This window comes from Sylvia atricapilla, chromosome 5 (genome assembly GCF_009819655.1).
Source record: "Sylvia atricapilla isolate bSylAtr1 chromosome 5, bSylAtr1.pri, whole genome shotgun sequence".
Lineage (NCBI taxonomy): Eukaryota > Metazoa > Chordata > Aves > Passeriformes > Sylviidae > Sylvia > Sylvia atricapilla.
Window position 1 is genome coordinate 63,990,679 of NC_089144.1, and position 20,286 is coordinate 64,010,964.

General features: G+C 40.8%; 1 protein-coding gene across 5 annotated transcripts in view; it reads left to right on the top strand.

The window, feature by feature from the left end:
• TBXAS1 (thromboxane A synthase 1) overlaps window positions 1-20,286 on the top strand; it is a 230,242-nt gene that overhangs the window by 127,876 nt on the left and 82,080 nt on the right. For all 5 annotated transcript variants that reach the window (XM_066319778.1, XM_066319777.1, XM_066319781.1 and 2 more), the window contains 4 exons: window positions 2,609-2,725; window positions 9,990-10,078; window positions 12,558-12,706; window positions 14,603-14,733. In XM_066319778.1, coding sequence (XP_066175875.1) covers window positions 2,609-2,725; window positions 9,990-10,078; window positions 12,558-12,706; window positions 14,603-14,733 — 486 coding nt within the window. The remainder of the gene's footprint in view (window positions 1-2,608; window positions 2,726-9,989; window positions 10,079-12,557; window positions 12,707-14,602; window positions 14,734-20,286) is intronic.

Genomic DNA, 20,286 nt, shown 5'->3' on the forward strand with positions numbered 1-20,286 from the left:
TTTAAAGAGGCTATTCAGAGAAAGCAGTCCAAGATGTTTCTGACAGCCTGTCCAAGGTTTTCCTTGTTATTGTACAAAATGGAATAGTCGATACATACATTTAAAAAGTGCCCTTACTTTGTTTTACAGTAGTCATCTGATGACAGTACCTAAGTCAATCTCTTCCTTCTGCCTAATATGTACTTTTCTACTTGAAAGCTTCTAATCTTTGCTCAAAACTGGTCTTTAGTGTTATCCCAGTGACAATAGTTTACTTCACTGGATGGTGTTGCTGAGAATGTAAAACTATCCCATCAGCCTGTTTGCAATATAAAATAGGTTTCTGCATTTTACAAGCTTATGCAGCGCAGTAAGAATTTGGCAAGTGTAAAGGAAAAAGGTGTTAAGGAGAGCTGGCAGCTCCTTAAAGAGACAATATTAAGTGCAAACTCTTCCAATAAGGAGGAAAGCTAAGCAAGTGCAGTGGAAGACCAGCTTAGCTAAATTGCCAGTTCTCCACAGCTCCTGAAGAGAAGTTGTTTTTTTGCAGAGTGGAAAGTAGGTCAGATTTCCAAGAGAAAGGATAAAAAAATAACATGTAGTGGCAATAAAATCAGAAGTAGTGAGGCACAAAATGATATTAAAGTATCCAGGTGTGTAACAGGTTGTAAGAATTCATTTTTTATGTACAGCAGTAATGAAAGAAAGACTGAAAGGAAAGGTCACAGGACAAAAGGGATCACAGATGGCACTGGGATGGCCAAAGCATTATTGGTGGTTTTTGGCTCTCTCCCAGTAAAATGGATACAGTTGCTACTGATAACATGGGGGACTGTACTGCTGCTGCAGTATCCAGAAGATCTCAGATGCACAAATTAACGTGTCTGTACCTCGTGGTAACTAGAGAAGTGTACACCTTCTGCCCACGTCCACCAACCTTAGGGTGATTTTTCTGCAGAACATTGCTGTACAAGGCCTGAAATGCATTTTGGAACAGTCCACTGCTGGAAGGGAAGGGAGGAGCACAGGGTGCCTTCTCTGCAAGAGTTATTCAGTGCTTCTGTTAATGGTTTAGATGATGGTACTGAGCATGCTAGCAATTTATTTAGGAAGCTGGTAAGGAAGAAAAACGCTATGAAAGAAAGGGATTAAAGGTGGTCTTATTCAATTGGGCAAATAATCATAAAGGGAATGGTGATAGTTCAAAGGGACATGTCTTACATGTGACTCTGGAGGGTAACCAGCTTTAATGATAAAGGCCAGGGAATAACATCCTAGGGAGTGGTTGTTCAGAAAGAAGTCCAAAAGTTGCAGGGAACCACAGACCAGTTCCTGAGTATAGTGTCATGTTGTGGTATGTAATATCCCAGGGTAAACAGAGAGGAATATAATTGCAGAATATCTGGGGAAAAAAATCCTTCCCTGCATGGGGTTCCATGTTGGGTCACAAAGACTGTGCCTTGAGAAAGAAGTAAATCAGCAAGACTATGCAGAGGAACAGTACCAGCACTGAAAGGACAGTCCTAGAGAGCAAAACTGATAGGCATGTATTGAGTGAAATGTGGGGTAGATGGCTGCAGTATGCTCAGTGATTGTTATAGCCTTCTGTATGTATGGGCTGCTGCAAAGGTGGGAGAATAATGTGGTTTCTCTCCCTGCAACAGCACAAAGACTAAAGTTCCAACAAGAGAGAGAGATTTTACTACCATGATAAAAGTAGTACCGCACTGGAAGGGTTTGAGTGGGGAGGTTATTGAGTCTCTGTTATTGGAGCTCATCAGGAACCATTAGGAAACATCTTCTGACATAAGATGTAATGTTTTCTGCTGTGGGGTTGGACATCTTCTGATTCTTCTTCCAGGCAGAAGTGTGTTGTTTTCTGATGTGCTTTCTCTTTTGTCGTTTAAATCCTTTTTACTCCTTGGTGAATATCACTGTTCTCTGGACAAGAATTTCTTAGATGGCGGGTTAGATTTAATGTAAATTCACAGTAGTCATTTTGGTACAGAACTTCATGGGGCGATGCTTAAAGTTACTGTATTTGACCAAATGCTGCAGCTGTAAGAGTCACAGGCCACAACTTCTCAGTGAGAGTGTTCCTTATAAACAGAGTAAGGTCTGGGACTTGCTTTCTAATCAACATATTTTCTGAAGGCTTTTAAAATGCATGTAACTTTTAAAATGCATGTAACAATGTCTGACATACCAGCTGTCACTAGAAATTGTGTCCCCCACCAACACCAGCATGCAATGCATTGCACTGGTGTCACGCAGAGAGGGACTGTTGACAAGTCCTCTTGCTAGTCACCTTAGAAAGACAGGGAAGAAGCCAGGGTTCAGTGAAGGCAATCTCAGGAGAACACCAGGAACATCAGAACCAGAGCAGTCTGAGAAACGAGTTCCAGGACTGGCACAGGACTTTTACAAGCCCAAGAGAAAATGAGTGCAGCAAAAGAGACATTTTCCCCAGCCTCATCCATATTTAGCTTGGTGTTTGGGACTGATTTGAACCTCTCTTCATGGGACAGCAGTGCAATGCCGTTCCTGAGCAATCTTCCCAAGCTCCAGAGTCTTGAGTAGCTGTAGTTGTATTTGTATTAAAGTGGAATTATGTTTTCTTTCAACTTAGAAACCGAACTTGATATCCAAGCCAATGCTTGATAGCATCCTTTGTCTTCGTGATGACAGATGGAAGTATGTGCGGAGCCTCCTGACCCCAGCCTTCAGTGAGACCAAACTGAAAGAGGTAAGGTGTAGATATTGCTGCTTTCATGATTTAAAAGACTTTTGCAGGCATCTGCTTTATGTGGGTCCATATTAAGAATAGGTAAAACCTGCTACTTTGTCCCACTTTACTTAGACCTGAAGAGCAAATGCAGCAGAGCTTCCATACGGTGTGGTTCGGATCATAGACTGGTAAAAATCCAAATAGCTCAGCTGAGGATATGATTCTCTGTCTTCCTCTGTTTAAGTCAGTTTGTCCACGAAAGTGCAGCATACTCAAGAAGGACTCAAGAAGGACCCCTTCCTCTCCTCTGCCCTGTTAGGAGTAAGCTGAAGTCCAGGAAAGGTTATTGTTCCCAGTTGGAGCATAGCTTTTCTTGATGTGCAGAATCAGCAACTGTCATGTTTACACAGGAACTGCTGTCAGTCTATTTTCATTTCTCCATCTCCTTCCCCTTCCCTCCTCCTCTTATTCTTTAATCCTTTCATATAATAAAATAAGTCACTGGAACAGAATGTCATTGCCAGATAAATACCTCTGACTGAAAATAAATGTCTCTGCGCTGACCTGCTGCTAATTTCCTATAAATGTATCAGCATTTACTCAGCCATAGGAACCCATTACCCAGTAACAAAGTCCTGTTCCAGTGATATGATATCTCTTAATTAAATGTATATAAATGATTGACTGGTTAAGTCTTCTTTCAAGGAAAACTACATAAAACAACCCTGTAACAAAAACATCACCTCTTCCTTTTGATGTTTTATTCTGAAAGGGAATCATGCCTCACTCCAGTGCCCAGTCCTGGGCTGTAAAATTTTCCACTGGGCAGACGCTTGTGCTGTTTTGACATGCCGCTATGGAGATCCACAGTAACATCTAAATGTGTCTGGCTCTCCCAGCTCTATAGACAGCGGTCGCTTAGCAACGCCGGCTGTCACCTCCTCATTATGGGAAATTCTAATTGGCCGCCAGCCTGGCAGAGATGCTGATTAATCACCACTGACAATGCCATTGGTTATGCGCCCTGACATTTGCTCTGTCACCGGCTCCATCACAAAATTTCAGCAAGGCAAGGGTGTTTAAATATGCAAGCGATTAGTTGCACATGGCATGGTGGGGAGAGGAGAGTTTTGCATTTTCCTGGCGGAAATTAATCTGCCTTACTGCAGGTCATCAGCTCTTTGCTCGCGGACTAACAAAAGATAACGCCGCGCTCCCCTCAATTTGTGGAGAGCAACCTCTGCTGGCACCAGGCAGGCTTGGCTGAGGAGCACGGTGAGGGCAAGAGAGCGGAGCCTCGGGGATCCTGCTTTAGGGCTGGGCATGCACAACTTCGCTGGGTCTGGCCGATCAAACCGGGCTGGGAGAAGTCATGGCACTCCCTTTGCACGGCTTGTTGGTCGAGCTGGACTGCAGGAATAATGGCAGGAGGTAAAATGAAGGGCTGGCCAGTGCCCGGTAGCTGTCTTGAATGCAAAGATTGAGATCTTTATTTTTAGCCTGATAATCAGCTTTGCCCACGCTGCCTCTTCCAAGCTCTGTGGGAAGGCGTGTGGCTGTGCGAGGGCTTAGGGTGACCTGGAAATTGTCACTTTCTCCTCCCATTCAACAGTAAGTGGGAAAAAGAGGAGTGGGGCAGATCTCTGAAAGGTACAACTTTGCTTTTCTCTGCCATGCCTTCCCCAGAAGTCCATCCATCCCTACACAGACAGACACTTGCAGTTAGCCTGTGTGAGATTACAACAAGAACCGCTGTGGAGCGCATGTGCTCCTCAGCCTTGCATTTCATTTTCTGCCCTAATACATTAGCAATCCCAGGATTTGAAGTTAATGCAGCTTAAGTCCTTGCCCTTGTGCTTTTCCTGCTGTTGCTTAATTTAGAAGCCATACCAACACTTCTCAAAGGAAATCAATGCTCATTAGTTATGATCTCACTTTTTAACTCTCCCATATTTGGTACTCTCTCAGAATCTCTACAGCAGCATGGAAACAAAAATACCATGTTCTAGTATTGGCCACTACAGACTATCCAGCATTATCTGCAAGAACATCCTGTTTATAATAAACCCTTCCTCTCTACTTTGAGTTACAACCCCAAATTTGGTACTAATTAATTTCATAAGAATCTAGATATGCTACTTTATACATATTTATAAATACTACTAGGACATTCCTTATTTCTTCTTCCAAGATACCAATTCCTTTGACAAAATCCCACACCACAGTCTTCCACTCTGTCCACTCTGGATGACTGCCTTAACTGTGTTCCTCTGTGCAGACTCCACAGTGACACTGGAGAGACTGCAGACCTCACGAGTGTCTTTGGAGAGTGGTTTCCCCTTGAGTGCTGCAGCCCCTAGTGCCACTCCAAACACAGACTTGTCTGTCTGGATGCTCTGAGAGAACTGGGAGCTATTAGCCTGTGACAGAGCAATAAATGTTAACAACTCCTTGTGCTCCCCATAGCAATCACTTCACATGAAAGATGCACTGAGGAACAGAGAGTTCAGCATAGGTTCCTGATATCTCTGTTTCAGAAACTCGAGAAAGGACAGTTTCTGGGCTAGCAAGAGAAGTGAGAAGCCACTTTGGCCTGGCTGCTGGAGGACAAGACTCAAGACAGAGCTAATGTGTGCTGCTAAGATTCAACCTGCAGTGCTCCACAGAGGCACCTGGGGCTGTGGGCAGAGGCAAGCTTTGCCCTTGTCACTTCAAAGAACCAGTGTAATGTCACTGAGAAGTTCACTGAGCTTGAGGAATTTCCCCATAGTTAGGCAGATATCTCCAACAGCCAGCCAGCAAATGATAAAAAGATGATTCCAGAAATTTTGAACTTTTCAAGATTACAGGAAATGAACTGAAACTAGAGGTTATAGAGTTGCTTGGTAGCCAATATAGTGATTTCTGTGTATCTGCAGAGTTGTTTTTGCAACATTTTTCAAGAGTTTCTGACATTTTCTCCAGCTTTCTCTTTTCTCAATTTGTCTTTGAAAGCTGTGCACTGTTTCACTGTTGATTTTATGGATTTCTAAGTCTTGAGTGTTCTCCCTTTTTAATTTTATTTTTCTAACAAGCATGTAAAGATTACTAAAGGAGTCCACTCCAGCTGAAGGAAGGTTTGGCTCTGGATAACACTGAACACAAATACTGTAGTGGTGATGAATATAGCATAAAGCAATAGACTTGTAAGCTTGATCCAGCAGTAAGACTGAGCAGCATCCCCTGTGAGATGCCACTGGAATTGGTAGCAGATCTAATAATAAGCTCTTTCCAGTAAGACCCCTGAATGAACCTCATAGTGCCGCTGCTGTGGGGACACTAAGAATGAGAAATGAGAGACAGGAGTCAGGAAACTCAAGAAATGTCAATTCCAGCTCTGCCACTGACTACCTGTAGTTGATCTGACAGAAACTACTTTAATTCTCTGCACATGAAACAACTTTTATCTGTTAAGCGGGAACAACACCAATCACTGAAAGTTGATCCAAGATGTAATTCATGAGGAATCAGTGAATTATAATACCTACAGGCTCTAAGTAACAGAAACACTTCCCAGTGTTCCTGTCACACCCTACTCAGCTGTTATGTATTGAAACAAGCTGACATGTTAGTGATCTTGCTGTACCAACCTTGATTCCCTATTTAGTATTTCTTATTTTGTTCCTCTTCTTTTTGCTGTGGTGCCTATGATGATCCTGCAGTTCTGGACCCCTTGTCAGACTTGATAAATAGCTTTACTCTCTTTTACAGCCAACACCAGCAGAAAACCTATTGATTTTTATTTATTCTGATGGTGCTGCAGTAGTCTTGTCATCTCCTATCAGTATGCCAGGGATCCTTTCCTCCATTAACAAACCATTTAAACAAAACAGAACACAAAAATTAAAGAAGAGAGCGCAGCTTAATGTAGCATTGTCCTAAATAACCTGTGGTGTTTGTGTTGAGGCATTTCTTTCAAACAAAGGGGGACATAAAGCAGAACTTGTATTAAGATGACCAAACAGTGCAGAAAAATCCTCTAGTGTCATTCTCAGGCATATAGATCTTTCACGTCTCGCTAGAACATAAGATCTGACAGTCCAACCATTAAGGTTTCCTTGGTTTGTTGTTAGTCTGTGCACATTGGTCACAGGCATTTGGGGAGTGTCTCTGGAAACTGCTGGACAAAGCAAGTGTGCTCACCTAAGGCAAAACAAATCACTAATGTAAAAACTGGTACATGGAATGTGCATAAACTTGAGCCACAGGCCAATATCTTGTTGAATTGTTCCTTTTGGTAAGTTGTGCCCAGGAAAAGCAGGGTCCACTCTCAGGTGATGGAAACAAATCCTCTCACAAAATATCTTTCTAGCACTCTGCTCTTTCCCTGGTTTTATTAAGGGCCTTGACATCTGGAATAGAAGAAATTCTTGTGTTAGGGATGTATTCTTTCTCCTTCTCCTTCCTTTATATTTAATAACATTGGTGGGACACGAGGCCCAAGACGACTTCTGCTTGCTGTCTGTGAACAGCAAAGTCTCCAGTGTGTCTGCCTACACTGAATATGATCCAGCCTTCTAGTTTTTTGTTTGGATGCTAATAATAAGGGGAATAACAATACTGATGAAAACTGAGGGCCACATATAACTGGAGGAATGTAACTCTGATGCCTTTGAGTAGTGCAACGATCCACATGCACTGTGCATATGCAGAATCAGAAGCTAATTGTTGTTATGTGCCAAATAGCATATTGGCAGGATTTATACAGCAAAGCCCCTGGCATCATGAAAACCCTAACCCCAAATGCTCTTCTTTGGCAAAGAGAAAGAAATTTGGACTCTGGGCTACTCTTGCTATTAGATAACTGTCAGATCAAATATTTACAGGGACCATATTGTTTAGATTTTTCTTCATCCTGTTACTCTCAGCCAATCTGAACACAAAGCAGCTGGGGTTTATTTACCCACCAAGAACTGAATCTCAGGCAGGTTATGCAGGTTTTATGTTCTGACTGGCAAATCAGAATGAATGGGAATTCACTGATACCCAGGGCAGTGTAGATCAACATATCTGTTTCTGTGCCAGTTCCTACACTTGGTATAGTTCACCTCCCCTGTCACTACTTTATTTTTCTTGACAATCAGACCGAGATTTTGAGGTGTTACAAGACTTGAGAATGTTTCAGTCCGTGGTCTTTGTAGTCTGCAATCTTGGACTAATTTATGTCCCCCAGGGGAATAAAAACCCAAACTCAACCTAGGATTCTGGAGTAGATATCCCCTGTAGCTTTCATATACAAATAATTGTCTTCATAGCATGACTCTGTTATTATCATGCTAACAGTAAATCAAATCCATGTGCCCCCCTCCCTATTTTCCTGGTTAGTTTTACTAATAAAAGTACCTTATGGCTAGGAATGAATTGCAGCAGTATTTCTAGAGGCTGCTGGAATGTGCAAAGTGCAGAGGTGCTGTGGGATGCCCTGGCCAGACGTACGTGCCCCTGACGTCTCTGCCAGCTGTTGAATAGTGATAGCAACCAGCTGGCTGGTTACAGATCTGGTGATGTGATGAAGAATAAAAGAGAAAATAAGCCAATAAAAGGAAAACCTGAAATTATCGCCATCTGTTTCAGAAACATCATACCTGTTAAAAAAAAGGATTTTCATTTTGTTCTCCTTGACTGGTTCAGTTCTTTAGCGGGGCCTGGACCCAGAGATTATGAAGTATTTCGCCTTGGTTCAGTCTGTTGAACAGAAATGTATTCATTTGGTTGAACCATTTGAGAAGAAGCTTGCTGCAGGGGACATTCTTTGGAAAGCCAAAAGGGGAAGAAGGCTGTTGCATACTGCAGTGTGCACCTCCCAAAAGTGTAACAGCTACTTTTACCAAACACTAATCTGGCACCAGAGTTGTCTTGTGAGACTGTGGCAAAGCCCAAATCCACCCAGCTTTGCAGTGCAATTTCTCTCATATAGGCACGGGACCTCGAGAGCAGCTAGACACATTCTTGAGTCAGACTCGTGCCTTCCGAAAACATATTGGATGCTCCCGCGTTGGCCTTTTGGCTGCACAGAGTCTTGCCCATGTGTTAAGATGGCAGTGTGCCTGTGCACAAACTGTTATGCCAGTTTCACAGAGGTAGGAGTGCCAAGCAAAATGGACTTGGCTGGGCAGGCTGCATAGCTCTCAGAGCGTGCTGCGAGGCTGCAGTAAGTCTTTTTTGGTAACGAGAATGTCAGAGGAGTGGGATAAGTCTGTTCTCAGGTTTGTTGACATCCGTATGCTAAAGGAGGTAGCTCAGGAATGGAAAGGCAAGTTTCTGTGTGCACACTGCTGATGCTTGGCATAGTTGTTGAGGCAAGACTCTGGTGTTGAGTTGTACGCTGCTCTTGGTAGTCTGTATGGGAAGGAGCTATAGGATATGATTCCTTTTGGTTCATGGCTGGATTGCTGCTGCTGCCTTCCTCTGTCCCCCCATTTGATGTAATTGGGGAAGTGTCTGATTCCTCATGTGCAGGAAGCTAAAGAGACAGAAAGTGAGACTTCAAGCAGGCCTTGATATTTCCCTGTGCTATATTTTCCATGAAGCCCTAAAGAAGAAACTACTGCACTGTTGGCTCCAGCCAAGCTGTGATTAAGTCTACCTGATGAACATGTGTCAGTGACTGGAAAGAACCCCTAGATGAATAAATTTATACAAATGTCCACTTAATGGCATCACCTCCAGAAAAGCCTTTCCTCGTACCAATAGCAGTTTGCCCTCAGCAGCTTGTAGTGGTATCCAGGGTTGTTTTCTGATGTATGTGTTAAGTCCCTAAAACTGAGAGACAGCAGGATAAAACTGATGCCAATGCCTTTACAAGACTTTGGAAAACATTGTTCCTTCTACCCTGGAGCATAACCTAAATGTGATGTAGTCCAAGTAGAGATCATGATAAATCATTGTTTGGAATGGGAAATGGTTAAACAGAGAGGGGGATATTTTTTGCCTGATATTTTTTGCCTCTGTGTGTGTAGCTACAGTGGGGAAAGACCCATTGGTCAGGTAGGTGACACAGCCTCTTCTATCTAGGCCCAGAGCTGGAGAAGGGCCTCCCTGTAATGTGTAGGTTTATTTTGAGCAGAGAGTGCCAACATTTCATCTTTCCTGTGTGTAAGTGCCTAACAACACCTGCAGAGGAACCTGAGAGGTCTATCTCATTCATCACATAAAAATAATTTTAAATAATTATTTTTGTTTGGTGGGGTTTTTTTTCTTGACATTTTAATGTTTTTTCACAATTCAATCTGTTCCTTTCTAGATGACACCACTGATAAACCAGGCCTGTGACATCCTGCTGTGTAACTTGAAAGTCTATGCAGATTCTGGCAAAGCTTTTGATATCCAGAGGTATGTTCAACATGCCAAAAATTAGCAGCTGCTTAGAAAGAAAGAAAGAAAAAAAAATAAATAGCAGCAGTTATTCTAAATTCACACTTACTGTATAAAAGGTGTTTTTTCTTCCCTCCCTTCAAAAAGTAGAGATCATAGTTTAATAGAGGGTGTGTCTGATAAAAGTCTTTTCTTCCTGGGGACAGCCATTGCATACTTGAAAAGTAATTTTGGTAAAGCATCTAATGTATTTCTGGCAGTTATTTAATGAAATTTTAACAGGTGGAAGCACAAAGGAAGGCTGCATCAGTCCCTGTCCAGTATGTTCTCTACAGGCTGCCAATAATGTACAAACATAAGTATTTATCTGGTATCAAATATATCTAATCCAACACTCTTTTGCCTTTTTTTTTTTCAATGAGGCTTTTTTGAGCACTTAATCATTCTTACCAGATTCTTCATAACCCCCGTCATAGCATGCTAGCTTTTTGTGAAACAACAGGATCAGTACTCCAGATGAAAATGCACCATTGATTTATAAAATGACATTTTAATATTTTCCATATTGTACTTTCGCTCATTTGTTATGTATTTAATATCCTATTATCTTTTCTGTTGCTTTCATCAGAGTTCTTCACTGAACTGTTCTCAGCACTGTCTAGTCCCTTCTCTGAGTAGATACATTTCTTCTAAGATCCTGGGTAGTAGTTCAAATGCATTCTTTCTAACAGGCACTGTTTTTCTTGATTTTGCTTACATTTCATTTTCTAGGTTGGTCAGTGCCCTCTGAAGTTCTTAATGATTTTCCCCAAAATGAAGCAGCACAAATAATATTGTTTCATCAGAAGAAATGGTTATTTAGCCATGATTTATTAATCTTTTTCAAGTACATCTGCACACATGCCCATGCCAGTGTGTGCGAGTGCAGAGATCTCTTTATTAAACAGCTGAAGGCATGCTATGAAACCTCAGGATACATTATACTAGCCTAGTGCTGGGGTGAAAATTGACCTTTTCAATCCTTCCTGTCTTTTCCCTTTTTTCTGTTTGTCCTTTGGCTGGTCTTTTAGCTATCGATCCATTATAGGGTTTCTCCCCTCAAGAGACACTTTGGAAAAGACCCTTTGAAAGTAGAAATGAATGATGTTGACCATCTTGGAACATGATCTTCCAGTTGTTTTTACCATACTACCATTTCAGTAGGTTTGATGTATTTGTAAATGTGATTCTCACTCCACTGCAGTTTTACAGAATTGCCTTGGGAGCTGGTTTTTTGGATGTAAAGACCCTGTTTGTAACCTCCTGTGACCTTAGTTGTCTTTAGGCATTTTGTGTTTTGCCAACAACTCAAAATTTCGTTTTTAAGGGATTTTTTCTTCTTTTCAGTACCCTGGAGTGGTAGATGAATGAGTCCTAAAATTATTGGTTTATAACAATGCCCCCTCTTTTAACATTTTAACTTCTAATCATGATTTTTGTGTATATAAGAGTTGATGACCAAAAGAAGTTACTCAGTTTTGCAGTATGGTTGTTTTAAATCTTCTCTAGTGCTGTCAGAATGACAGTTCACAATCACAGTTTAGGAATACTGATTCACATAATATATGCGGGATATAATGGCCTTGACTCCTGTTCTTCTCTTCATGTATGCTGACTCAGCTTAAAACACCAGAGATTGATATTAACCTTTTGTAAGGATCATGGAAGTACAGGCATTGCTTACTTCACCACAGATCAGAAGAATCGAATTCCAAGGATATTTTACATTCTCGGTCCACTGACTTATTACTGAATGTATTAAGTTTATCTCAAAACTTAGCAGAGCTGCTAAAGCGCACTAGGAAAATAAAGATGGTAAGACAACTGGATAGATGGTCAGATGTGCAGGGAGCCATTTAATAAGTTCTGAAGTTTCTAGATCATGATCCACAGATCATTTGGTGGTTTCAAAGCACTGGCTGCTCCTCTGCAAAGATACAGATTTCACATGGTGTCAGTTTCTCTTGGTTTGCCCACAGAATTACATTACAGAGGAGGTATGAAGAAGAAGAAGGAAATCCTTAAGGACCTTAATTTTACTTAAGAATGTCTTGTCTCTGAGTGTTTAGACTGGACTGGGAGTAGGTGTGGTTTTTGCAGTTAAAAATGAGAAAAGAATGATCTCATTTATTAGTATGCATACCAAGAAAATGCTTATGTATTTCTGACGTGCTACATTTGATTTCTAGGTCATAACAAATTGTTTTAATAAAAATTTAGTGGAATCACTGAGCTGTATGAAAATATGTTCACTTTGCAGGTGTGGAGAAAGTGATCATTATCAAGCATCAGCATTTGTCAGAATGATGGAAACACCTCTTGTTGGCAAAGCTCAAATCTAAAAGCAAAAGGAAATTCTGTGGCAAAAAATTAATACTATGTCATGTTCATAGAAGCAAGGATATTAGTGGATCTGTGATTTGTAGATAATGATTTATCATTCTTCAATTAAATGCAGGTGTTACAACTGCTTTACCTTGGATGTCGTTGGTAGCGTAGCTTTTGGTACTGAGGTGGATTCTCAAAAGAATCCTGATGACCCCTTCATTAAGAATTGCAGAACATTCTTTCAAACGTCTTTGTTTAAGCCTCTTCTCATCCTAACCCGTGAGTATAGTCCACATTTGTCTGCTTTCTTGTGGTAATTTCATAAAAGTCATTCTCAAATTGCAAAGCAGGCTGAAGGCGGAGCAGGAAGTATTATACCAACATTATTCCAGATTCAGAATGCAACCTACAGCCACTTCTACCCTTGACATTTCCACCATATGTTCTACAGGTCTTGTCACCATTAATGAACCTTTCTCCAGAAACTGAGTCCAGGAACACAATGCTCCTGGTTTATCTGAGAGGAAAGTTTCTGGGTCCTACAGTTTCTACGATAGTTTTAATACACTTCTCACTAAAACACAGTAATTGTCCTTTGGGTCCTAAGTGTAAAATTTTTGTGCTCGGTACTCGGTTTGCTTGTAGAGATTGAAATCCCATCCATTAACAGTAAAGAAAAGAGGTGGAAGAGTGTGAACAGATTGTGTGAGTACTCCCAATTGTTTTTTGAACACTGTCTGCAGCCTGGTTAATGGCTCTGAAGAATAAAGATCACAAGTGTCATGAAGAGAATGCATTTATTTTAGATTAATAGATAGGCAATGCAAGAGTGGGTATAAAGCCATGTAGTTCTAGGCCATGAAAGCTGAGGCTTCATGGTGGTGATGACGCTGATAATTCAAGGGTAGTGAGAATCACAGCCGATGAAGCCACAGCATAATCAAGGTTTTTGAAGTTTTATCATCTTGTTATCTAGACCTGCACACAGTAGTATCAGGTGGCACAGTGGCAAAGTTTCCTGTGCCCATCTGATCCTGCTGGCATTACAGATTGCACCTGTACTCACAGCACATCGACTGTTTCCTTCTTTGTTGGGAGTTGTGTATACAAATTGCCCTGAGGTTAACAGTTAACCTGATTGCAAAATGTGATTTGTAACCAGTTTTTTAAGGGACAGAAATGTGCTCCCATACATCTAAGAGCATGTCCTTCGTTAAAGAAAGTTTCTATAGTATTTAGAGTTAGATTCCTTGGTTCATCTCTTTCTGCTCCTTCATTAATATGGTGAGAATTTCCACAGTGTAGTTGCCCTGTTGACAGGACAGGCTTTTTCCAATGATTAATTCGTTAGTCTTAAATTGTTCATAAGTTAATGAGGAGTTTGTTAGGATGTAAGACTTCACTCAGGTTTCCAGGATTCGATTATAAAAGTATGGACTGGAGACCATCCTTGTGATAACATCCCACTTCCTGAGTCTGTGGCCTGTTTAGAGAACCAAAATAAATAGAATCATACAATAGTCTGTGTTGGAAGAGACCTTAAAAAGTCATCTAGTCCAATCCCCAACAATAATCAGGGATATCTTCAACTAGGTCAGTTTGCTCAGAGGGGCAAGCTGGGCCCCTGTTTTACATGCCTCATTGCCAAGAACTGATCTGAACTGGCCCTCTTTTGGTTTAAACCCCACAGTCTCTGTGCTATTGCAAGAGGCCTCGCTAAAGAGCCCCATCCCCATGTAGGAGCCCCAGCCCCATCCTCACAGTGGAGAGCTGGAAGCGGGAGTGAAAACGACCCAACTTCACATGTTGGTACTGTAAGTGCTAGGCCGGTTCAAGATCCCCACCTTGCCTGTGGAACTGTCTGAGCAGACAGGGAAAATAAACCTCACCACACTCCCCTTTGTTGTGGTGACACCAAAAACCTAAACCAAAATCCCGGGGCATTGTGGAAACAAGCTTGGGAGGAGGACAGAGTCCTGGCCAGCAGGATGTCTCTAAAAAGGAGTCCTCTTTTCCTTCCACCCCCACAGGTTGCTAAAGGGAGAGGAAAAATCAATTTTCATAAAAGGAACACATCCCACTTGATACATTTTATAATATTATGGAAGACTGAGGGGGACTATTATATGCCCTCACAGTCTGATTCAATGTTTTCTTCTTTCAAATCTCTTACAGTTTCTTTCCCATTCATAATGATCCCATTGCTACGCATTTTTCCCAACAAGAAACAAAAGGAACTGAATGGATTTTTTATCAAAACCATTAAAAATGCAATTGTCTACAGACAACAGCAAGATGCAGCTGAGGTAAGACTATTTCTGTGATAAATGTATGGATAAGCAAATGTTTTGAGGAAAAACTGGAAGTGGCATAAGCCTCTGTTTGAAAAACAAACTCAATCTCTTTGAACATTCAGTTTTAATGAAGATTTGATTAATTTTTACCTTTATGTACCGCCAGGCAGAATTGTTAACACAGTCTGATATTGAATCTCTTAGTACTTCTCTTCAAGTAAGGATGGAGAAAAGTTACATCTGGGATGACTTTTCAGCTTAGTTTCTAGAGGCAGAAGGAAGGATTCAGCCTGTGGAGTATTTTTTCATCCTTAAGTCATGTGCCAAGTCCGCAGTGCTTTTCCTCAAGGACCAGAGGAAAAGAAGCCCTCACTGAGTGTTTCAGCCCAGTCTGTCCCTAAGAGCAGAGGCAGGTTTCACAGAGTCCTGTGACAGTTCCTGCTGCTTTGGGACTCGGGAAGAACCCGAATTAGGGCAGTCACTGGATGCTGAGATGGCTAAATGGAGAGGCAGTAAATCCCACCTGAAGTGGGCAAACAAATGGCTGCCCATGGTTAGCAAATCGTTTGGTACCGCTTTTTTTGGACATAAGGCACTCTGAGGAGGTTCTTTGTGTTTGTTTTTTATCACTCTTGTTTTCTGGAGTATGTGAAGGCACATACATTTTTATGAAAGTCTCTCTATTTTTGGCATATGAAGCATTTGGAATGTAGGCCTGTGATGGAATGTAGGTTCTGTGATACAAAAGTTCTTCTTTTGTCCAAAAAAAATGCATGAAAGGAAATTAAATCCCAAGGTTTCTTCTAGTTTAGTTTTATTTTTCCTTTCTATCTATTAAGTTTCATTTTCTTTCGTTTCATTTCATTTTCTTTCATTTGATTTCATTCATGAAATGAAATCTCAATATTTCATTTAATTTCATTTTGTTATGTTTCATATAATTTCATGCTTTAATTTCAATTTTTAAATTTAATTTAATTTCATTCTTTGATTTGGCATGTCTTGTCCTTTCATGAAATAAAAACTCATTTTGTGAAAGGAAATGAAATCTGGAGATTTCATCTAATTCCATTTTGGTATCATTTAATTTCCTTTCATTCCTTGACTTTTCATTTCATTTCTTGACTTTTCATTTCATTTCATTCCTTGATTCTTCATTTCATATTCATTCATGACGTGAAATCCCAAGATTTCATTTAATTTCTTTGTTTAATTTAATTTCTTTTCATTTTTATTTTGCTTTTTTAAAAATTTCATTTCCTTTTTTTCATGATGTTTCATTTAATTTTATTTTATTATTTGATTTTTCATTTTATTTCTTTTCATGAAAGGAAATGAAATCTTTAGATTTCATTTAATTTCATTTCTTTAGGTTTTCTTTATTTCATATTTTTTTGTTTAATTTTTTTTTAATTTCACTTCAATTCCATTTATTGTGTGAAGTTTCATTCCATTTCTTTTCACAAAAGAATATGGATGTGTAGTGAGAAACAAAGAATATCATTGAGAATTCCATTTTTGAGGTAACAGAGACAAATTTTTGCATAACAATTGGCATGAAACACACAACATGAAGGAAGCTGTTGATACTGAAGTGTGAGATGCTTCTTACAGCTCTGAGATGAAGAGTAATGCTGATGGAGTAACAGCACAAGTGAGAGTGGATCCTCCCTACTTATTCTCACAGCTTCACCCCATGGCTGCCACTTTTCAGGATAAAATGGGTTTTGGTTTACCCTACATTACTTCCAGAACACATTTAAAAGTAAAATTGATATTCGAAGGTATTGTGCTCTTTGACTTTTCCTGCAGCGGTATCTCACTCCTACATTTGCTGCAGTTTATCACTACAGAAACTTGTAGTTGGCTTGTTGTTCTCCAGCCCACCTTCATCAGTCTTTGTTCTTCTTTCCGTCAGAAGGATGGTAAGCGCCACTGAGTGGCCACAAACAACTCGTGAGTCATTGACATGGTCCCTGCCCGGGCTGAGTGCTGCGGGAATAGCTTCTGGCAGTGATCATGTGTAGAAACTGCCTGCAGGCACCTCATTTCTACTGGATCGGTCTGGTGTGACCTTTTAATGGCATACAGATGTGGCTGTAGCTATGGACAGTTCTAAATCAAAGATCCATGCCAAAGGGGTCTGCGTGGAAAGTCTGTTCTGTGTGTGAATTGTAAAAGGGTAAAAGGGACAATGAAGAAACCCAGTGTGGATTAAAAGTGGTTGCTGTATTAACCATTATTGATGAAATGCAGTGTGGCCACAGCACTAGGGTATTCCTGATGGGCTAAAGCCTCCGCTCTGCTAGAGCTGGTCACTCCCTTAAACAAGGGAAAAGAGAAAACAGCAGGACTGTAGTGACAGGATCAGGAGGCAGAAATCTGCACAGTGCAGCCTGTTGGCATGTTACAGTGGCTGATGGACCAGAGGCTTAAGGTTCCACTGGAAGGGATTTTGGGAGATGCTGTCAGAGATAGCCCATGGCAGTAGCTGCCCAGCACCAGGACACTGTGGAGGAAAGTGAAAGGTCCACGTTTGCCTTAGCAGTGTATGCACAGCTCCACGACTGCCTGGGGACCTGTCTGCTCCTAGACCTTTGCTTAGCTTGCAAAACTGGCATATGGGAACTGTTTCAAGTGCTAGGAGTTAGACACTTGGGGACAGATTTCTAAGGCAAATTGAGTCCCCTTCACAGTTCAGGATCATTATTGCTCAAAAGTGATCAGAAAGTTTGGAGCTTTCTTTTTTCCCTTTTCACTGGCTGTCTTGTTACATGCTTTTAGAGTTTTGAGTGCTTTAGGTTGGTGGCACATGAGTCTTGTTACAAACATAGGCAACTAATATTTACCAGAGACATAAAAATGGCGTGTGAAACAGAACAAAATGCAGCTCTTTTCAATTTAATGCGGAAATTAAATCTGTAGAGATTAGGTGTCCCAGATAGCTCTGCATGTGAAGAATTATGTCCTCTGTCCTAGGCCTCAATGATGAAATGTACCCACTGAAACCAGTTGGAGTTTTGGCACTGAATTTTAATAAGGCCAAGATATAACTAGCAGCCACTAGTTCTTTGTGCTAATGATGAGAGCTATAAGCAACGTCTTATGGTCTCCCGGAGGTGCATTAGGCCACTGGGTATTCCTCAGTTTGCCACGTTCCTAGATGTTACATTGTGTGCATCTTTTACTCCCCATTGATTTTATCATCATTAAAAATGCTTTGGGGTTCTTTTCTTGAGGGGAGGGGGCAGGGAGGATAAAAAAAGCCTTTGGAACAAACTGTAAAACAATGAAAAGCTCCACGACAGTAATTCAGCTGAAGCTTGTCTTCCTCTCATCTACAGCTAATGTGAACAAAGAATAAAGAAAGGCCAAAAAACAATGTGACAAGCAAAGTCAGCCTGTTATCATCTCTGTTCTATCAGTAAATGAAACAATGCTCCTGAATGCCTAAAGATAATCCCTTGGGTAGATAGTAATTTTACAGCCAGGTTTAGATCTAATAATACGCTTGCAGCTTATATCAGATCTGTGATGTCACTTTTTCTCATCCCATTGGTTAGTGGTGCAGATGTCATTTTAATTATATATTATCTTTCTGTGGTCACTCAAATAATTTTAGTCCTGGATATTCCACTCATTTGGCTTACATACAAAAACATTTAATGCTTGTACTTTAGAAATTTTAATACATTACGTTTATTCATGGATTCAAATGATTGTAAAAGGCTTTTCCCACTATTTACAGAGGAGCAAATTTACCCTGCTCAGAAGAAACAGCACAAATTTAATGCACCACTTAACACCTACTTTAAAGAATCAGGAAGATTTAAATGTTCAAATACCTTACCCTGATTATCTGCCCAGGCTTAAATTTTTCCCTGAGGCAAAATGTTTCCAAAGACAGGCAGATAGACTATTTGTTTACTTCAATAAATGATACTTTGATAGATTTTCATTTAATAATCTGATATGCAAATTGTTTTTTTGTTAGAGCTATTTTTATATCCTGTTATAGCTCAGTTCTTAACCTACTGGTTTATTTTAAATTATGATGCCTAGATGAAGGAGTTTTTCATAGTTCTCCAAATTGAGACTCCTTTTTAAAACTGTGGGTTGAAACTAAGCCCCCTGTCAGCAGATGAAAGTCCATAGTTTCATTTGTAATCCACAGTAATAATAAAAACTGTAATGTAACAATTTAAGGCTATTGCCGAGCATTATTTTTGGAAAATCACAACAGATCTGTGGGAAAATCCACTGTAGAAAATACACAACAAGGAGAACTGGAGAATTCATAGAGGCTTCAACACATTCTTCTGATATTTCCTGGTTTTTCCAGTCATACTGTCCGCTGGGAATGTGTAATTCAAGGTCACATAATCCATGCCAGGCCAGTAGTGATATGATGATGTTTCTTATGGCCATCAGCTCCTTGGTGTTCTCAAGCCGATTTGGAATGAGAAGGTGACAAAGCACAGGGAGGTATCACCAGAACTATTCACTGGCATCTCAGTTTGCAGTTCAGTCAGTCTGGCTGGAGACTTATGGACCAGTTGAGTGCTTTTAATGCAAAAGCAGAGCAGACAGAAGGAGCAACAGGAGAAGGGTGTGAAGGCTGTGCTTCTGTGAGCCGTACTTCCCTCTGAGCCCCGTGGCATCAACCACACAGAAACTGTGCAGTGGTGTCAGTCCTGGCCACAATTTGGCCTCCTTTTACCAGTGTGGCTCTGGCACACTCTGCAGTCTGCTGTGCCAGGTAGAGATCAAAAGAGGTTGGTCAGCAATTGCAGCCTCCTCCAGTTTTCCCTGCTTTCCATCCTCGTTCGTGGCCAGTCTTTTCCCTGATCCCCAGTAGCTACAGGCCGTGCCTCTGCTTTCCCCAGGCTGCCTGTACACCTGGGCAGGCATGACGGATTCTAGTGAGTGGAAATCCTTTGTGTTTTCAGCATCAGCCATGGGAGCCTAAAAGATCAGAAAACTGAATCTTGAGTAACTCTGAAACTAAGGTATTTAAATACTTGCAAAGGGGGGTGGACTTCTCTTGCTCTATGGACTAGCAATGGAAATGTGCTATAAAGAAGAGATATCTTTTAGTATCTTTCTGGGAAATTATGGCTGGGTTGGAATTTTAATCTCTGGAACACTGATTCCCAGGGAAAAACATGCAATGATCTCCCCTAAGGGGAAGAGGGACATGTGTGTGTGTACCTGCATTCTGGAGGATAAGCGACAATCTGAAAATCTAATTACTGTGACACTCTGTTCTTTTCTCTTCCTTCCCCAGCGTTCCCTGGAGTCTTTCCTTTTCATGAACTAATGAACTATTTTATTCAAGAGCTGCTCGAAATGAGTTGAGCAGAGGTAATCCTCCTGAAAAAGTCTGATCCTCTCCTTGTCAAGGGAAAACTATACAATTACAAAGAAAAGTTAGTTAAAAATTTGCTAAATACTGTGTACATTCCAGGAGCTGTGTGTGTGTTTGAACTGTGTAAATGCAGTACAGATGTTTAAAAGTAAATATTTTTCTACGGAAACAGCAGATGGGAGGATTAGACACCTTTT